At 44.5% G+C, this 19824-nt stretch overlaps 1 protein-coding gene across 1 annotated transcript in view; it reads right to left on the bottom strand.

Annotated features, from left to right (window-relative positions):
• Window positions 1–7656: 7656 nt before the first annotated feature.
• Window positions 7657–19824, bottom strand: part of TRMT11 (tRNA methyltransferase 11) — a 35363-nt gene continuing 23195 nt past the window's right edge. Inside the window, exon 13 of the mRNA XM_088666119.1 lies at window positions 7657–7801. Coding sequence (XP_088522245.1) covers window positions 7787–7801 — 15 coding nt within the window. The 3' untranslated portion in view covers window positions 7657–7786. The remainder of the gene's footprint in view (window positions 7802–19824) is intronic.

Raw genomic sequence — 19824 nt, 5'->3', positions numbered from 1 at the left:
ACTCATTGTGTAAATAATGTATATAAAGCCTGAGGTTGGGGGGGGGGAATTCATTCACTGTTTTACGAGCTGCAATAAAGAGCATGAAATCACTACGCGACTCTGAGTATATTTCACCTATGAATGTTTACTTGAAAATCTTGGCACTAGGCAGAAATCACATCATATCAACATCCACTGCTGACCTTAGCGGTGCTTTGTTTCAATGCATCAGTCAGATTCCCCTGATCTGCATCAGGTCTAAGTCAGCTGCCAGGTGTCGGCCGAGGCAGAATGTTGCCTCACCCATTCCCATCTGTAGCCTGTCAGTACTTAACTAGAAGTAATTCCCATTGAATTCAGGATTGCGCCTACATTATGCTGCTGAATGAAGAAAACTAACCTGAAATGGAAGCTAACCAAAATTGAACTTTTAGCAAAAGGACTGTAAACTTCTAATTCTTCAGTTCCCAGTACCTCCTGGTAAGGCTGGAAAAGACTCCTGCCTGAAACTCTAGGGAGAAACTGCATGTCTGGGGATCACTAACTTCATCTGCAGCTCTCCCATACTCATATACCATGGAATAGACTTCCACATAAGACAGCTATTCATATTCCAGATATTCCTATCTTCCATTCCCTTCGGATGTAGCAAGCAATGGAAAAGATACTGAACCTAATCTCAGTGCTCTTGCTGATGCTTACGAGTGCAGGACCTTACAATCCAATCCAAACTGTGATCATAATGTCTTTCCAGAACACTAGAAGGCATAATTTGGAGATAAAATGCTGGGCGAGCTGTCCTCCAGCTAAACGAGTCATAAGGGGAAATAAATTTCCAAATTATAAGTTTTAAAATGACAAAGCCACCAGAAAAAAGACATTTGCTTAATTGTAACCAGATAAAAATAGATTTCAGTGTCCCGGGTTTAATCTGAAGCAAGGATTTGGATCTGTCCTTTGTTCTTGATGTCAGCTATGCTCAAGGCAGGCCAGTTCAATCCTGGAGTGGGGGAAAAGACATTTTAACATACAGCTGTCACAGCTTTTCAAACATAGGGCCCACCAATTTAAATAAGTTTTTGGAACCTCTGCTTCTGTATAATTTTATGTGGTTTCCTGGTATTCTATAAACAAATCTTTTTATTCTCCCATGCAGTAACAGGAGCCCATGAAGCTGACTTCCTTTGTTGTGTTGTTGGCTTCTGTCTGTCTCGAAATACAAAGGAGTGATCCTGAGTTAGCAGCACTGAAGTGACCTCCTCGGGGTGCAAGCCTGGGCAGTGTGTATGGAGGTTCTGGGCTACCCAGACAACAAGACCCTGTTCTCAGCCTCACTGATGCAATACATTTGGCATCAGCTTGGCTGCAGGAGTTGCCATTTTCAAGGATCATTTCATTCAGGAGTTGCTAAAAACCAGTTACCATGGATCATAGGAGCTGTCGTTTAACAACATATGTTGGGCTGTAGGTTAATCAACCTCGATTTAAAATAAAAAAATTCCTTCAGTAGCACCTTAAAGACCAACTAAGTTTTTATTTTGGTATGAGCTTTCGTGTGGTCTTTAAGGTGCTACTGAAGGAAAGTTGGTCTTTAAGGTGCTACTGAAGGAAATTTTTTATTTTACTTCGACCCAGACCAACACGGCTACCTACCTGTAACCAGAACCTTGATTTAGTTCAACGCATGCTTTAACTTAATGGTTTTTGTTGTGTTTTTTTACTTGCCAAAAATGATTTTCCCCTGTCTTAGTAAAAGGACTTAGGACTATATAGTTGTCAAAGGCAGGCTGATGCTCTTCATTACTTTAAAGAATACAGTACCTCACAAGCCTAGTCTAGGGAGCTGCCCACAATTAACTGCTTCTGGCAATCCATCAGTTTAATTGAGAACAGTTTATCTGTAACATTTACCTCAACTTGTGGGCTCCATTTATGTTTTTGCTGGCCTCTGCTCTCAAAACACATTACTGAGGTTGTAATTACATCTCTTTGGATGGCATACATATGAGACAGAAGATTGTGGTCACACTCTGCTAAAATGCTACTAATAGGATAGTCCTACTCTTGTGTAGGACCATGGCAGAGACACATGCCTGACTAGCATGTTCTCTTCCTCCTGGTCAATCGTTCGGGAGCTTCAAAAGCTTTCTTCTGCCTGAACATCACAGCGACTGATGCCAACAGACACCAGCACACTCAGGGATTCGCAGAGTGTTCGTAGTTCGCATAACAGACCTCAACAACTCAGCATTTGGCTAATCTACTTTATTTACATATAAACACACATGGAACACTGCAACATGGCTCCCCCCCCTCTAGCATCAGACAGCAAAGAGAAAGAACAAAGGACAATAATCCTAGTTTACGGAACACAGTAACACAAACATCCTGTCTGTCACTTCCCACTTTATGGAATGAAAACATACACCGTCATGTGATAGACAACAATCCCGTGACTGCAGACCCGGGGAAAGAATCTCCAACACTCAGAGCCAGTTGACATGGTGGTCTTGTGCACTCTTCCCCTGGAATTTTAAGTGAGCTTCCTGTACCCTTGGACCACTATAATTCAGTAAGTCAATGTGAGACCTTCTCATATCCCAACTATAATAGCTAAGATGGGATATTTGTGTACACATTTGCCTCTTTCACATATACAGTGGGGACATATAGAGTTTCACATATAGAGTTCTATTTTGTTATTTGGGTTATATGGTTAAAATTTAATAAAAACATTTTTTAAAAAAATCATGCAGAGTGGAGATGTGGTAGAGTGTCTTTTGTTTCTATGACAGGGAGCATGTAGGGGAAGGGTGTGTGTGTGTCCCACACACCTCAAAGTGGCCTACTAATTTAAATAGTGTTTTTTCTGGCCTAGGTTGGATACCAAGTGTTAGCTGACAAGTGACAAATCCGCTTTAAAACAGGACTGGGGAATAATCAATGAAAATGAATTTTCAAGTAACAAAGCAGTGAATACTTAGGGGGCTGCTGCCAGACCAAACTAGACTAGACCAAACTCCTATAATACTCAATAGATTGTATAAGGATATCTCTAGCCCACTCTTTATCATAATGTATCTCAAGGCAGGGTACAACACATCATTATACAACACAAATTAAAAAAAAATCAGTTAAGAGATGCATGGACATACCTTGTACACTCCATTCATTCATAGGTAAAACTTGAAAATTGTGCTTAAGCATGGATTCTATCAGTTAGCAACGATGGCTTCCAGGTATTTTGAGAAGGTTGAGCATGCTTTCAATGTTGGCCCCAAGCACTTACCGTACTTTTCCGTGTATAAGACTGGTTTTTTTACTCTAAAATAATGTTCAAAATCTGGACTCGTCTTATACACGGATAATATCTTCCCCCATTTTCTTAAATTGGAGTCCCCAAAAATAGGGGCTGTCATGTATTGGGGGCATCTTATAGACATAAAAATACAGTATCTATTTCATATCTCATCATAAAGATTTAGTAGGGGTGGAGATTTTAGATACAAGCACAGGCAGGGCCAGCCCAAAACATTTTGCTGCCTGAAAGGTGGTACTTCTACACACGCCAGCCAGACTGGCAATTGAGTCTTGCTTCAACAGGATCTCCCACTGCACCTGAGGCAACCTGACTAGTTTAAGGGACCCTTTAGCCACAGACAGCTCTGTCCTCTAAGGGAGAGAGGAATAACTGTGGGGCTCAGAAATAATTGTGGGATTTGGGGCTACAGCTACTGCCTCACTGGCTAGCAGTAGGATCTGCCCTGTATACTGGAAATTTCTGTTCCAATGCCGCCCTTTTGTAACATGGTCTTAGCTAAGCACCCTTAACCAGGAATCATGGTGAAGTTTTGCACAAGGCTCCCCACCTTCCCATTAAGATTTTCTGTCTCGTCAAAAAACCAAAGGAAACACAAAAGGAAACAGGAAACCAGCTTTCTCTTTGCAATGCTTGGCTTCCTAAACCCAAGCAAAGCAGTCTGTAGGATTTTGACTGGGTGTGCCTACATGCTAATAATGATCTGACAGCAGAACACTTGCTTGATTTATTATGCTTTGTGTGAAAGAAAGCAATGCTCACCCTTTTCTACCATGGGAATAAACCAGCTCAGTAGAAAATGAAAACAAGAACAAATGAAACACCAGCTAGAAATGATTCAAACATGCAAACTTTCTAATAAAAAATTGGAACCAGATGTTGCAAAAAAAATGGAGTGATAATTAAAGAAGATAAATTAAAGACATGTTTTCCAGTGGATGACTCTGTTGTACTTTTGCATGAGAAAGAAATTAACAAATTACTACTGCTGTCTGTTTTGAAGAGTTTCCATTAATAAGAGGCAGAGCAGGTTCTCTCTCAAATCTACACCCCACTGGGCTTCAGCTAGTTTAATCCCGGTGCGGTTTAGCAGAATGAATAAGGCCATTGGGAGCCAGACTTTCTTGGGTTCCAACATTGACTCACTGTGTGGGCTGGAGAGCAAGGGAAGTGTATTTTTGCACCTTAGAAAATGAGTTCATACCAAATAGAACTGTAGCACTCCATAAATTACCCTTGTCCCACTTGTTTCTTTATCAGGTATTTCTGGTTTAAGACTAACTGCATTGGCTTTGATACCAACTGTAGCTCCAGGCAGGTAATCGCAGGTAATAAACTGGTAGGTTCAGATGTACAGCAAAATAAGTCTCCAATCGCTTCGATGGGGTTCAGATGAACATTATGATGTGGGTGAGAACTAATTATTTTAAAATATTTATGCGTCATTCCTCTGTTTTGAAAAGAAACTTACAGAAACTTGATGCCTAATAATAATAATAATAATAATAATAATAATAATAAACCTACATGGGCAGCAGGGGTGGGGGGTGGGGATTAAAACCAATAGGTCAAACAGAAAGATCGTTAAAGGCAGGAAAGACAGATCACTTAGCAACAAATCGCACATTACTTTAAATGTTAGATTGCATTTAATGTATTTTTAAACACATTTGCATCTGGAAGAATTAGAACCAGGGCCCTTGTGCATGGGGACAGGTTTAAACCTGGTCCCAGTCATGGTCCCAGTGAGAATCCCTCTCCTCACACTTTGGCCATAATTTAAAAGCATGCAAAAATGAAATGTGCTCACCTAATGGTTAAAAGTAGGGGTTTACATCAGACTCAGATGACTCCTAACCAAACTTGGCATTTTGGGGCAGATTTGTGGCTTGTTCAAACTGAAGTGGGGCATCTCCAAAGCATCCTGAAACAAATTTGAGGACTTCTGAAACTTTTCAGTTGCTCTGGAGATTCATACAATAAAACCCCCTGCAAGCGGTGTTTCTGCAAAAACTTGCTATTCTTCCTCGGGCTGGTGGGGTATTCCAACAGGCCTTTAGAAACTGACTGCTTTTAAGGAAAGGTCTGGTGCTGTGATATTTTGATTGTTGTTGCCATTTGTATTTTTAATAGAGTTGTATTTTCATATTGTTTTGATTTTATAAGTGCTTAGTTACTTAGCCTTTTCTATGTTTTTTTCTGTTTTATCTGTAAGCTGCCTTGAGAAACATTTCTTGGGGGTAAGTGGGATATATATAACAACAGTGGCAAACTGCTCTTCCTTCTCACTGATTTCTTCTCTTTTAGTAACTACTTGCTGCTGGTAAAGCAGATCACTTATTTCCTTGCTGCTGCTTCTCCAAGTGAGTTAGTTCAAGTCAGTCGTAGCATGAGCTAGTGTTAACTGCTTGGCTTCACCTTGGCCATACATAAAACCTATCCTTGGAATGGCTTTGCTTGCCATAAGCTGTAAACCTTATGTTTTCTTTATCCCTTCAACCAGCATTTCCACCATACTTTTTTCTTTCTGTACACTGCTGCAATATATTCCCTGAACTCCAACAGAAGTGGGGGGCAGGGGGCGGGTGTGTGTGTGTTGTTGATAGCAACAAAAGAATATATAGTGATACAGAACATGCTGTGCATGTTGATGTCCTTAAAAATGATCCAGAAGCTCCATCACGGGCCAGCAAACTGTCAGCTCCACAAGACCAAGTTGTTCAAAAGGCTTATTTTATTACTATGTCAGCATTCAAGAAACATGAACCTTGTGTGTTGTAAACAGCTTGATCCAAAGGAACATCAGGTCTTTTTATGCAGTGAATTCATCACAATTAGTTCCAAATCACATACATTACAGGGACTGAAATGGCTTTACTTTTTGTTGGCCAACTGTAATGCTGTTAGTCAAGCTAACTATGCTACAGTGCAGAGTCTGGGGTCAAAGATTAGTATGAATTTTCTTTAAACTAGGATAGAATCTTTCTGCTTTATAGAAGGTAAGGATTACAGTTTGGGGCTAGATTGAACGACAGTCCATTAACTTTGCATTTGTTCTTTAGTAATGACTGGGAAGAAGTTCAGAAGCAGGTTATGCCCTTTCCTATTATTATTATTATTATTATTATTATTATTATTATTATTTTATTATTATTATTATTATTAGTGTTAGACTGTTCAAAGCACTTTGCATGCAGTATCTTGGCATAATAAGCTTGTATGGTAGATTTGTTAGACATGGATCTGAGGTTGAGAGTGCCTTGCCCAATACCATCTAATCAGTCAATATTCTTGAATCATAACTCAGTCTCTTGTACTTGACTGTTTTCCCCTGCTTTTCAGTGAGGCAAGTTGGATCAGCCCTGGGCAAGGAAAAGGTATCGTCTACTCCACACAATTTATCTGCTTGCAATTTCCCTCCTTCCCTTGAGATGAAGATCTCCTCGCTCTGGGGAGACAGCTACAATACTGATACTGTTGGAAGGTGAACTTCAAGTGTGGCAACAGGCAATCTGAAAGAGTGAACTGTGCTTCTTCCAGCTGTGTGTTCCAAGCAAATTGGAGGGTCATGAATACTTTTCAGCTCTGAAAACAACGATTAGGAGATCGAGTCACAATCTTCTGTGCCTCATTTAGTTTAGTTTGGCTTTAAGTGGTGTTGGACACGTCACTCTGACCCTCTGTCATGGCCGGCCCAAGACCTTTTAGTGCCTGAGGCAAAGTGCCACTGAGGCTCCCCCACCTCCACAGATCTGGGCCCATGTGCCCGTGGGGAAAGAAGAATGCTGCCCGAGGCAGGTCACCTCAGGTAATATCCTTGGTGAGCCAGCCATGCTAGGGCAGTAAGTTAGCTTAAGGGCTGCAAGGCAGACTACGTGGCACACATTTCTATTTTTTAAAAATATATTTTTATTAAATTTTATATCACAAATTTAAATTCAAGCTTTAAACATCCACATCATCATTGAGGATTCCCTGAATCCTTCAATTCCCCTCCACCCTTCCATCGTTACCATTATCAATCTTTTCTTCCAACTGCTTCTCTTATTTTCTTTACTTTTTTTAGTATTTTTTATTAAAGAGTTCTTGAATTACAAAGGTGAGTGCAGTGTCTCTCATATTTTTACATGTATCATTTTTGCAAATCAGTTTCATTTGTTAAGACACTATATTTTCTCTATTTTTAAAAGAAAAATAATCTCTTTTTACTATAGTTTTTTGTACATTACAAGCATTACTCAAATCCTGCCAAAGTTTTTAGTTGTTTACAGTGTTCTCTTAAATGCATTATATTTTTCCCCCATTCTTTCTTAAAATTCTTCTCTTCCTGGTTTCTAATTTTCCCAGTCAATTTCGCCATTTCGGCCTAGTCCATCATCTTCATCAACCATTTGTCTCTGGTCAGGACTTTATCTTCTTTCCATCTCTGGGCCAGTAGTATTCGCGCTGCTGTCGTCGCATACATAAATATTCGTTTCTGTTCCTTCAGAATTTCTGCACCTACGGTATTAAAAAGCCTCTGGGTTTTTTTCCACAAACATTATTTTAAACATTTTTTTCAACTCATTGTAAATCATTTCCCAGAATGCTTTTGTTATCTTGCACGTACACAACGTATGGTAAAACATTTCTAGCAAACATTGGAAGCAGTTCCATACATCTTTGCTCATTTTACAGGTGCTAAATACCACCGGTACATCATTTTTATAGTTCTCCTTCAAAGCTGTAAATTTTAAATCTTCCCTCCATAAGTTTCCCCAAGATGAAAATTGGATATTGTGACATGGCAGACCTTTCTAGCCACTTTCTTTGTTGTCATGCGTCTGTCTCAGGGGACAATGGAGGAATTCGCCTTTGGGGTGAAGTCAAACCATTGGGGAGTTACAGCGCCTGCTGTGCCTATAGAGACCGATACAACTGGTTGCGGTGATGCAGGGGCACCATAATGTTTCTATTTTCTGTGGTCCTCCCAGCAGTCATTCTACTTTTCATCCCTCATAATTTGTCATCTGAGGCAGCCGCCCCACAGTAGGGCCAGCCCTGCCCCCTGTTCCCTCATTATTATTTTAAACATTTTTAGGATAGGAATTTCGAACACGAAAAGAGAAACATAAAGCATTTTGTGTCAGAAACTTTCATAGTATGACAACAATAGAAGAGGAAGTAGTAAGCCTTTGCTGAAGCGTTTTGGTTGCTTTAGTTCCAACGTTCTTTGAAAAATATGCTTTTCCAGTGGAACTTTTACTACCACGATTAACAGCCTGATGAGGCTTTTAAAGACGAGGTTGCTGATCTTTCTATGAGAGCTCACAACCACTTGTTTCAGTCCAGTCTCAGGAGAATAGCCGTGTTAAGCTGTTGCAGAAACAACCAACATTTATGTTGGCATTTATATTAGCTGCACAGGTCAGTTTCTTTGGGGGGGGGGTGAATTAAAAAAGGACAAAGAACATTAAAAATAGTACATAGGCATAAATTACACTACACTGCAGTAATGAAGTCCCATTACCGTTTTCTTTACTTTTTCCAAAACCTAAAGCTGTGGGGCAGATTACATCTGAATAAAAGGTCAATCGAAAGTAGTCCCTCTGGTCTTTCTTAACTCGGCATGGCCTTCTGACTTCTCCATGTTGCTTTTTCTTTGTGGGGGGAGCAATAACAAAAAGGGGGCACTGGTTGGCTTTTCCTGGCTAAACGTATACCATTGGAGGGCACAAAATCAATCCACAAGATCCTTAAATGCCATTAATAGTCCCAGTTCATAAATTTAGGAAACAGGAAGGCATATAATCAGAAAACAGTTGGTCAATCAAATGATTAATTAGTTCAGGAAAGCACAAACCATGCCAAACTTGCAAAATTCTTAGGCATGACAAATAAAACTTTAAAAGAAACCCAGAACCCCTTTTTATGCTTTATTAATCCAGGCTACTATTATTCTAAATACAGTATTGTCCCTGAAATATACTCGGAGTCGAGAGTGAATTTCATGCTCTTTATTCAGCTCATATTCATCAAGGAGAAGAAGAGAAGACGAATGGCTCTCTTCCCAAAACCATCTGCTTATATACATTATTTACACAATGGGCCTTGCGTGATTGGCTACTTCAGGGCTACACCTGTGGGCCAATTATATTGTGGATTGACTTCTGCCTGCAGCCTGATTGGCTGCTCCTACAGGCCAATCAGGTAGCAGATTCACTTCTGCCAGCCGCCTGATTGGCTGCTCCAGCAGGCCAATCAGGTTGCGGATTCACTTCCACCTGGAGTTGGATTGGGTAGCTCCCGCTGATTCTGAATCCTATTGTTCTAGGATTCAGCTCAGTACATAACAGTCCCGTTACACACTTGTCTGTGTAGAGGCAGTGAAAAAGCAGGTGTTTGTCCATCTTCTACTGTATCCCTCCGAAATGTGACTTCTGCGATTAGAATTGGGACAAGGGGCGGGGTGCATCTTAAAGATATTTAGAAAAGTTAAGATGTTAAACCACGAAAGAGCTAAACCAAGATGGAGATTTGGCATTTCAAAATCTCTTCATATTCCTATAAAGTCACAAGGCATAAAAGTGTCTCTTCCTGCAGCTTTCAGAAATATGCTATGAATATAAATGATGTTTTTTCTTATCAACATGGTACTTGCATTTCTGAAAGTAGTGATGGACACATGATGGAAAATAAAGTTTCTGGATCTGAAACATACAGAAATTACCTGGCTAAGCAGCCAGCTAAAACTAAGTACCGTGTTTCTCATATTTTAAGGCATCCCCAAAAAATAAGCCATGACAGGATTTCTAAGGGTTAGTGAAAAATAAGACATACCCCGAAAATAAGCCATGTCGTGTAGCCCCGACCGAGCGAGAGGCGAAGGCGCGGGACCCAGCAGGAGCTCCCTGCCTGCTTCCCCGAGCCGTCGCGCATCGGGGGACAGAGCCGAAGATCGGCGGGCGCTCCTTGCTGGGCTTGACAAGCCCGGGAAACAGCGCCCGCCGATCTTCGGACCTGTCCTGTGTGACAGGCGGGGGTGGGGGGGGAAGCGGAGATCATGCTCCGCTCTCCCCCCACCCCCGCCTGTCACCGAAGATCGGCGGGCGCTGTTTGCTGGGCTTGACAAGCCCGGCAAACAGCGCCCGCCGATCTTCGGACCTGTCCTGTGTGACAGGCGGGGGTGGGGGGAAGCGGAGATCGTTCTCCGCTCTCCCCCCACCCCCGCCTGTCACCAAAGATCGGCGGGCGCTGTTTGCTGGGCTTGACAAGCCCGGCAAACAGCGCCCGCCGATCTTCGGACCTGTCCTGTGTGACAGGCGGGGGGGGAAGCGGAGATCGTTCTCCGCTCTCCCCCCACCCCCGCCTGTCACCAAAGATCGGCGGGCGCTCCTTGCTGGGCTTGACAAGCCCGGCAAACAGCGCCCGCCGATCTTCGGACCTGTCCTGTGTGACAGGCGGGGGTGGGTGGGGAAGCGGAGATCGTGCTCCGCTCTCCCCCCACCCCCGCCTGTCACCAAAGATCGGCGGGCGCTCCTTGCTGGGCTTGACAAGCCCGGCAAACAGCGCCCGCCGATCTTCGGCCCTGTGCTGTATGACGGGCGGGGGTGGGGGGAAGCGGAGATCGTGCTCCGCTCTCCCCCCACCCCCGCCTGTCACCAAAGATCGGCGGGCGCTCCTTGCTGGGCTTGACAAGCCCGGCAAACAGCGCCCGCCGATCTTCGGCCCTGTGCTGTATGACGGGCGGGGGTGGGGGGAAGCGGAGATCGTGCTCCGCTCTCCCCCCACCCCCGCCTGTCACCGAAGATCGGCGGGCGCTCCTTGCTGGGCTTGACAAGCCCGGCAAACAGCGCCCGCCGATCTTCGGACCTGTCCTGTGTGACAGGCGGGGGTGGGGGGGGAAGCGGAGATCGTGCTCCGCTCTCCCCCCACCCCCGCCTGTCACCAAAGATCGGCGGGCGCTCCTTGCTGGGCTTGACAAGCCCGGCAAACAGCGCCCGCCGATCTTCGGCCCTGTGCTGTATGACGGGCGGGGGTGGGGGGAAGCGGAGATCGTGCTCCGCTCTCCCCCCACCCCCGCCTGTCACCGAAGATCGGCGGGCGCTCCTTGCTGGGCTTGACAAGCCCGGCAAACAGCGCCCGCCGATCTTCGGACCTGTCCTGTGTGACAGGCGGGGGTGGGGGGGAAGCGGAGATCGTTCTCCGCTCTCCCCCCACCCCCGCCTGTCACCAAAGATCGGCGGGCGCTGTTTGCTGGGCTTGACAAGCCCGGCAAACAGCGCCCGCCGATCTTCGGCCCTGTGCTGTGTGACAGGCGGGGGTGGGGGAGAAGCGGAGATCGTGCTCCGCTCTCCCCCCACCCCCGCCTGTCACCGAAGATCGGCGGGCGCTCCTAGCTGGGCTTGACAAGCCCGGCAAACAGCGCCCGCCGACCTGTGCTGTGTGACAGGCGGGGGTGGGGGGGAAGCGGAGATCGTTCTCCGCTCTCCCCCCACCCCCGCCTGTCACCGAAGATCGGCGGGCGCTCCTTGCTGGGCTTGACAAGCCCGGCAAACAGCGCCCGCCGATCTTCCGACCTGTCCTGTGTGACAGGCGGGGGTGGGGGGGGGAAGCGGAGATCGTGCTCCGCTCTCCCCCCACCCCCGCCTGTCACCAAAGATCGGCGGGCGCTCCTTGCTGGGCTTGACAAGCCCGGCAAACAGCGCCCGCCGATCTTCGGCCCTGTGCTGTGTGACAGGCGGGGGTGGGGGAGAAGCGGAGATCGTTCTCCGCTCTCCCCCCATCCCCGCCTGTCACCGAAGATCGGCGGGCGCTCCTAGCTGGGCTTGACAAGCCCGGCAAACAGCGCCCGCCGACCTGTGCTGTGTGACAGGCGGGGGTGGGGGGGAAGCGGAGATCGTTCTCCGCTCTCCGCCCACCCCCGCCTGTCACCGAAGATCGGCGGGCGCTGTTTGCTGGGCTTGACAAGCCCGGCAAACAGCGCCCGCCGATCTTCGGCCCTGTGCTGTATGATGGGCGGGGTGGGGGGAAGTGGAGATCGTGCTCCGCTCTCCCCCCACCCCCGCCTGTCACCAAAGATCGGCGGGCGCTGTTTGCTGGGCTTGACAAGCCCGGCAAACAGCGCCCGCCGATCTTCGGCCCTGTGCTGTGTGACAGGCGGGGGTGGGGGAGAAGCGGAGATCGTTCTCCGCTCTCCCCCCACCCCCGCCTGTCACCAAAGATCGGCGGGCGCTCCTTGCTGGGCTTGACAAGCCCGGCAAACAGCGCCCGCCGATCTTCGGCCCTGTGCTGTGTGACAGGCGGGGGTGGGGGAGAAGCGGAGATCGTTCTCCGCTCTCCCCCCATCCCCGCCTGTCACCGAAGATCGGCGGGCGCTCCTAGCTGGGCTTGACAAGCCCGGCAAACAGCGCCCGCCGACCTTTGCTGTGTGACAGGCGGGGGTGGGGGGAAGCGGAGATCGTTCTCCGCTCTCCCCCCATCCCCGCCTGTCACCGAAGATCGGCGGGCGCTCCTAGCTGGGCTTGACAAGCCCGGCAAACAGCGCCCGCCGACCTGTGCTGTGTGACAGGCGGGGGTGGGGGGGAAGCGGAGATCGTTCTCCGCTCTCCGCCCACCCCCGCCTGTCACCGAAGATCGGCGGGCGCTGTTTGCTGGGCTTGACAAGCCCGGCAAACAGCGCCCGCGTGCACTTTATTAAAAAATAAGACATCCCTCAAAAATAAGCCATGTCGTGTTTTTTTGAAGAAAAAATTAATATAAGACATGACTTATAATATGAGAAACACGGTAGTTTTATGCCACAAGGGAGATCCAGCAACTGTGAAAACACATTAAAGTATAAATCAAGTCAGATCAACTCTCCCCACATCTCCCCACACAGTCTTCATGCTGTTATAATCATGCATCTAGTTTTTTCTTAAGAGGGGAAACACACATCCATGCAGATTCAGAGCAACTGTGTTGTTAAACACTTACCCAAATCCTGAAAAGTCCAGTGATAGTGCTATAGGGCTTGGGCTGCAATCCTATACTGACTTATATGAGAGCAAGACCCATTAAACTTCCCAATGTTGTTTCCTTTGGACAAGAGAATAGGATGGTGCTGTTGCAATATCTGTTTTATTGACAACTTTCAGGGCTGTCTTAAGCATGTGCAGCGCCGGGGTGCAACCCCCCCTCCAGTTGCCCAGTCCCAGGCGCGCAGGAGGGCGTAGCTGTCCGGCTGCCTCAGCGTCTTGCTGGCTCAGTCACCCCCGAACTCGCGGCGCAGAGCCGCCCACAGCAGAAGAGCCCGTCACAGCGCTCCAACCGACAGGCGGGCTCTTCCCCAGACTCAACTCTTGGGCCCCAGACTCCCGGGCTGGCACCCCTGAGAGCCAAGCACCCATGTGCCCCGCACCCTTAGCACCTATGAATAAGACGGCTCTGACAACTTTCCATAGTGGGAGGAGATGGGCTCCAAAATCAGGCAGAACTACTGCTAATCCTACTTCAGATACCTCAGACTGGGAATCTGCACCTCCCATCTAAATTCACAAGTTCTCTCTGTCTCAATCAGTGTCTAAATCAAAGTTGCCAAATGTTTTCTTTTTTTAAATAAAAATATTTGAAATAAAATACACAAAGGTTAATATCAAATGTGCATTTTTAAATCAATTATTTAAAAACTAATCTAAATAATCTAAATACAAACACAAACCAAAAGAAGGAAAATAAAAAAGAAAAGGAAAAAAAGTAAAGAGAAAACATCCCATTCTTCGTCTGTCAGCTATGTATAGAAGAATATTCAAAACATCTACTCCAAGATAACACTTAACATTTCCACTTTCTATAAACCCAGTGGAATTCAGTCTCAAACCCAGATATCATGAATTCATTTTCTCTTTCACACAAATGCTATAAGGAGTTTCCATTCTTTAGTAAATATTGACAATATTGATTTTTCTTAAACATGTCAACTTTGCCATCTCATCTATGTCCAATAATTTTAACAACTATTCCTCCATCATAGCTAATGAGGAATCTTCCTGTCTGTGCATATAAATTTCTCACAAGTGTTTTCATTTCTCACACACAATCCAGCAGGAGATTTTCAAGCAGAGGTTGGATGGCCATCAGTCATGGATGCTTTAGCTAAGATTCATGCATTGCAGGGGGTTGGATTAGATGGCCCTTGGGTACCTTCCAACTCTATGATTCCTTCCATTCTACATATCAGCCTTGCTCCGTGTCTCTCCCCCCCCCCAAAAAAATCAATCTGGTAAAAAGTGAAGCAACAAACTAGGAAGCCAAAATATCAATTGTCCTGTTCCCTATGCATCCTTTGTGGGGGGGTGGGAACAGGTTGTAATAGTTTTGTAATAAATTACGTATTTAAGTTTTACTTGGGTTATTTCAGTATAAATTTGCCAGTGCAATAGAAAGACATTTTCCATATCAATCTTTATTTCAAGTATTTGTTGTGGGTATAGGGGCACAGTAGTCTAGAAATTCTACTCCATCCTGAAAACAAAAATGCCGGCTGTCATGACAGCTAACAGGATAGGTCAGAGACGTGGTGTTGTCTTACCTCTCACCTTTAGCAAACAGAGTGTCACTCATCATAGAGGGAATTATTTTCTAGGAGAATAAAGAGAGAAACTTTGAAAAATAATCTGCTCTGTGTATGTTGCAGTGACTCTATCCACACACACACCTGCCACCGCCGCCCATCTCATGCTGGTGTGCTGCACCCTCTGAAGACGACCAACTCAGACCCACTGAGATGTTGTGGCACTTTTTTTCCACACCTTGTCACCGTTTTGCTGAGTGACAGAACTGGTTCTGAAGGGCCCTCTCTTCCATAAAGGAAGTGTCATCACTGCTCTAGATTTCAGATTTGGTCAAGTATAGCTGAAAGCGATTCAGAAGAGAATTAAGGTTCAATTCTTGGGTCACTCACCAAGTAAAGCGTATCAAAAAAAGCAAACAAGCAATGTAAAATCTCTCAGAATATCATTATGCTTAATCATCTGAACTGCTGCAAAGGCAAGTGAAAAGAGCCTACGTTAAAAAGTTCACTGCAAGGGCCATAAGGTAGATCAGTAGATTTATCGTGGCGTAAATTATTTTATTTTTATTTATTGTGACACTTACATCCCACCTTTCCTCCAAGGAGCTCAGTGAGGCATTTATGGTTTATCTTCAAAACAACCCTGTCAGGTAGGCTAGACTGAGAGACAGCGACTGGCTTAAGATCTAAAAAGCTTGTTTCTTTCAACATATACATTTTTAAAGAGCTGAAACACTGAGGAAATGTGGCATCTGGTGAAATGTCCAGATCAGGTTAGTTTGATTGATCAGAATTCACAAAGACTGAGTGTCGCAACGTTAACAAGTGTCATAGGATGGTGCTATACTTAAGCAAAGGTCACACTGAAACTACAGCTGCATATCCATTTACCTGAGAGCAAGCCCCAATGGACTCAATGGGACTTCATTCTGAGCAGATTTCAGTCACCATAAAGTAAAATAAATTATATATTGTTATGTATGTAACATTTACATAAGTAACATTTACCTACCTACCTATATCCTCTACAATGATTATGTTAGTGTGCATGTTTTAATTTTTTTTAAAAAAAACAGAGCCTCCTGAAAATGGGGTTGAATATTTGAATATTAAAAATGGAGTATTCTTTCATGCAGTTAGAATTCCAGAGCCCAAGGAAGAGATATAGCTAACAACTGAGATTACCAAATTATCCTGTATTTATTTATATTGCCTCAGCAGGTAAGAGCTGTAAGAATACTAGATGCTGTGGGGCCTCAGCATTTCTTTTGCCAGGGTATTCAGTTTGAGGCTTCCAAACATATACTTTAATCCAAATTAGTAGGAGCTTCAGAAAAGCACTTTGGCAAGGTCACAACTGGAAGGATTTTTGTCATTGAATTTGCCAAATGTAAGAAAAACAGGCGTTAAAAAGGAGGCAGAAAGGAAACTCTTGGCACTAGCATTCATTTTATTTTTTAATATAATTTAAAAACCAGGTTTAATTATGAAACATTGCATAATTTTGTTCACTCCATAATTTTCATGCATTGGTGAAGAGGCTGTTAAGAATGCTTCTCTCTTTTTAGAATTAGGAATAGTTATCTTTGTATTGTGTAATAGCAATTAATAAATCCAACCTCCTTCACCCACCTTTTCATTTTTGAAAGGTCGTTCCCTGGACAAAACTTCTGTAGTTAACTTAATTTTCCACCCTCACTGTGTCAAACCTGGAATTCAATTTGATGGGCAGACATGTACTTTCATGTGAAACCACTGGTAAAACTGTAGAGCAATCCAAATGCATTACATAGCATTACCTGAAAGCAATATCAATTAACAGCAGGCACTGGTGAAAATTTCTGAGATCCAGCACAATTAACACAGCAGACCTTTGCTTCCTATACCGTGTTAAGATGCCCTTCCTCCACCAGAGGTTAATGCCAGATCCTCTTGAGGTGGCGTTGGGTCTGTCGAAAACCACGTAATGCTGTTCCCTGACGTTACCTCAGTGGAATGAGCTTCTTCCCATTCTATTCCAGTCACATTAGACGTGCAAAATCACATGAGGGAACAAGCGAAGTTGCCACTACACTTACGACCAGACTCCACAGTTATGACCCAAACTCCTTCTGTCATTATAGACCTGTCATAACCTGGATCATTTCCCCAACTCTTCATTTTCTTGGGTACCCCACTAAGTCATGCAATTGTCTCCCCCCAGAAGTGTGTCTCACATCTTCCTTATGTACTTTCTATGGTGTGCTGAAGAAGAACCTCTTTACCCTCACTTTTGGTATGTGTGTGTAGGTAAAAAAAGGTAAAAGGTAAAGGACCCCTGGACAGTTAGGTCCAGTCAAAGGTGACTATGGGGTTGTGGCGCTCATCTCGCTTTCAGGCCAAGGGAGCCAGCGTTTGTCTACAGACAGCTTTCTGGGTCATGTGGTCAGCATGACTAAACCACTTCTGGCGCAACAGAACACTGTCACAGAAACCAGAGTGCACGGAAACGGCGTCTACCTTCCCGCCACAGCGGTACCTATTTATCTTCTTGCACTGGCGTGCTTTCGAACTGCTAGGTTGGCAGTAAACCCAGGTGTGTCGAAGAAGAAGAAGAGTAGTTTGGATTTGATATCCCACTTTATCACTACCCTAAGGAGTCTCAAAGCGGCTAACATTCTCCTTTCCCTTCCTCCCCCACAACAAACACTCTGTGTTTGTTGAAGAGATGGCGAAAAAGGCATTTGGACTTGCAGCATACCATGGCTCTCTGTGGCCATGTGAATAGCAGCACACGGCAGCTTTGATTAATTTGAAATATGAAGAGGTGTTGGCATCCAGTGTCTCAAATCCATTGCCGCTTTAGCAGTTAGGAAGGACACTCCCTGCATTGTCTTACACTCCCTTGTCCATGTCAAAACAGGATTTTCAGTGGGAAACTTAAAGCTCCATTTGCCCTGGTTAGCTATGGCAAAATAGAACTTATTGAGCCAAGGCACCATTAACAGGACACACAAAAATGATGATGGGACTGCAGCACCATGCTTTGTGGACTTTTCAGAACCACCCCCCCCCCTACCTAAAGCTCCATCTTGGAAAAGTAAGAGTCCAGTGAACACAAAGAGGCCTCTTGGAAGAGTGGCCTCGTCAACCTAAAAATGTTAGTTCTTCATCCCTAGTGGCTAGAGATGAGGAAGGGATTGAAGTTTCAAAGCAACTACAAACTAAGGGTTTTACCAGATAAGATTTTTTTTAAAAGCTTGGCAGAAATTGGACATACCTTGCTCTCTTGATAAGAGGGCAAAAAACCTTACTGATATTTGTCATTCTCTGCAACAAGAGGGCCAAATCTCTTCTCTTTCCTTGCATACCGCAGCAAATAAAAGAGCAGTTAAGAAAAGAGAGAGAAAAAAGTGGTCCAAAAACAATATTTTTAAAACACTGGAAAAATCTTAAAAGCACCCCAAAGAACTGTCAAAGACAATGATTTCAGAGCAGGCTTCTGAACAGAGCGTCTCCGCCAGGGGTAAGAGGCTGGAATTTAACACAGGCTGGAGTCAGTTTGGCTAGGAGGCTGCTGCAAATGACCAGTTTCTGGCAAGTGAAAGCATCTATCCATCTCTCGTGGAGGCAATAGGTCACAGAGAACTTGCAAGGATGTGAATAAGAGAGGCCCTGATTCAGGCATTTTATTTGGGGGCAAAGTAAATAAATAAATGTACGGATGCCCAGGGAAACGCTTTCTCTGCTGTGGCACTGCTCTTTTGGAAAAGCCTCTCAAGGGAGCCAACCTTATTGCTTTAAGAGTGCCACTAAAACCCTATTTATTTTAGCAAGCAGGTTAAGGTCCTTTTATCTGTAGTGCTAATGTCTTCTCTCTCTCCATCCCTGCCAATGGCTGCCTTCAGATATGCTTACTGTATGGGGGATCTTATTTTGGTTACACCAACACCATGCATTTAAAGCACATGGCTTTCCCTGCCACAAAGACTCCTGGGAAATGCAGTTGTTAAGAGTGATGGGATTGTGGCTGTCATGGGGGAAGCTATGATTTTAGAAGTGGTATAAATGTGACTTATATCTATCATGTCCTGTTTAAGAGATGCAAACAATCAACTAAAAGGAGGCAGAGCTAGCAACTCTGCCTTCCATTCCTCTCATGCCAACCTATTCTTCCTTCCCTGAAAAGTCCGCCACATATTAGCACTAGGAGACAAACACATTGTTCATTCCATTGTTCACTTACCTCAAAAAACCCCAAGTTAAAATATTAATTGTATTGCCAAAATACCTACTGGTACTTATTATTTGATATCAGTGTTTTGCTTTGGGGGTTACTCTGTAACAGTGGAAATGGATCTTCTGCCTAGGACCCTTAGTACTGATTATATTACGTTAATTTATCCTTTTCTCAAGTCAGAAATTAAGGTTGTAACTGCCCGTGGCCATGAAAACCGCATTACAACTGCCCCTAAACGAACATAGCCCAGGGGATGGTAGCTTTCCCAGTTGCCAGACAGCATTTTCTACAAAAGGCGATGATTATTAAATTCTGCATAAGCACGTTACTCCTGGAAAAGGATTTTCAAACTGTGATAATATAAAAGGTACAGCTAGCACCTAGTGAGACATGGAAAATGGTTAGAAACAAGAGTAAATATTTATAATGCAGGCTGGAGACAATTCAGCTAGAAGACAAACTCTTATACAAGTAACTAGTTTCTGGCAGGCAGAGGAGAATCTGTCCATCTGTAATGAATGATACAGAGACCAAATATCTATGTACTGTGCATGATTTCTTGTCTTACAGCCAAAACTGTAAAACAAAGAAGGTCCAGAGTCATAGGTACCCAGCATTGATATAATACTGTAAAAGCTTGGATGAAGAGTGGTATATAAATTTAAAGTAAAATAATAATGTGTGGCTTAAATTCTCACCAGTGCCAGAACTTATTCTTATCTGATCGCATCACCGCTGCCTGAGAATCTTATTCCCTGTTTGGCAACTAAG

This window comes from Zootoca vivipara, chromosome 3 (assembly GCF_965207765.1).
Source record: "Zootoca vivipara chromosome 3, rZooViv2.hap1.1, whole genome shotgun sequence".
Taxonomy (NCBI): domain Eukaryota; kingdom Metazoa; phylum Chordata; class Lepidosauria; order Squamata; family Lacertidae; genus Zootoca; species Zootoca vivipara.
Note: the sequence above shows the minus strand (reverse complement) of the source record. Positions and strands in the feature narration are given on the sequence as shown.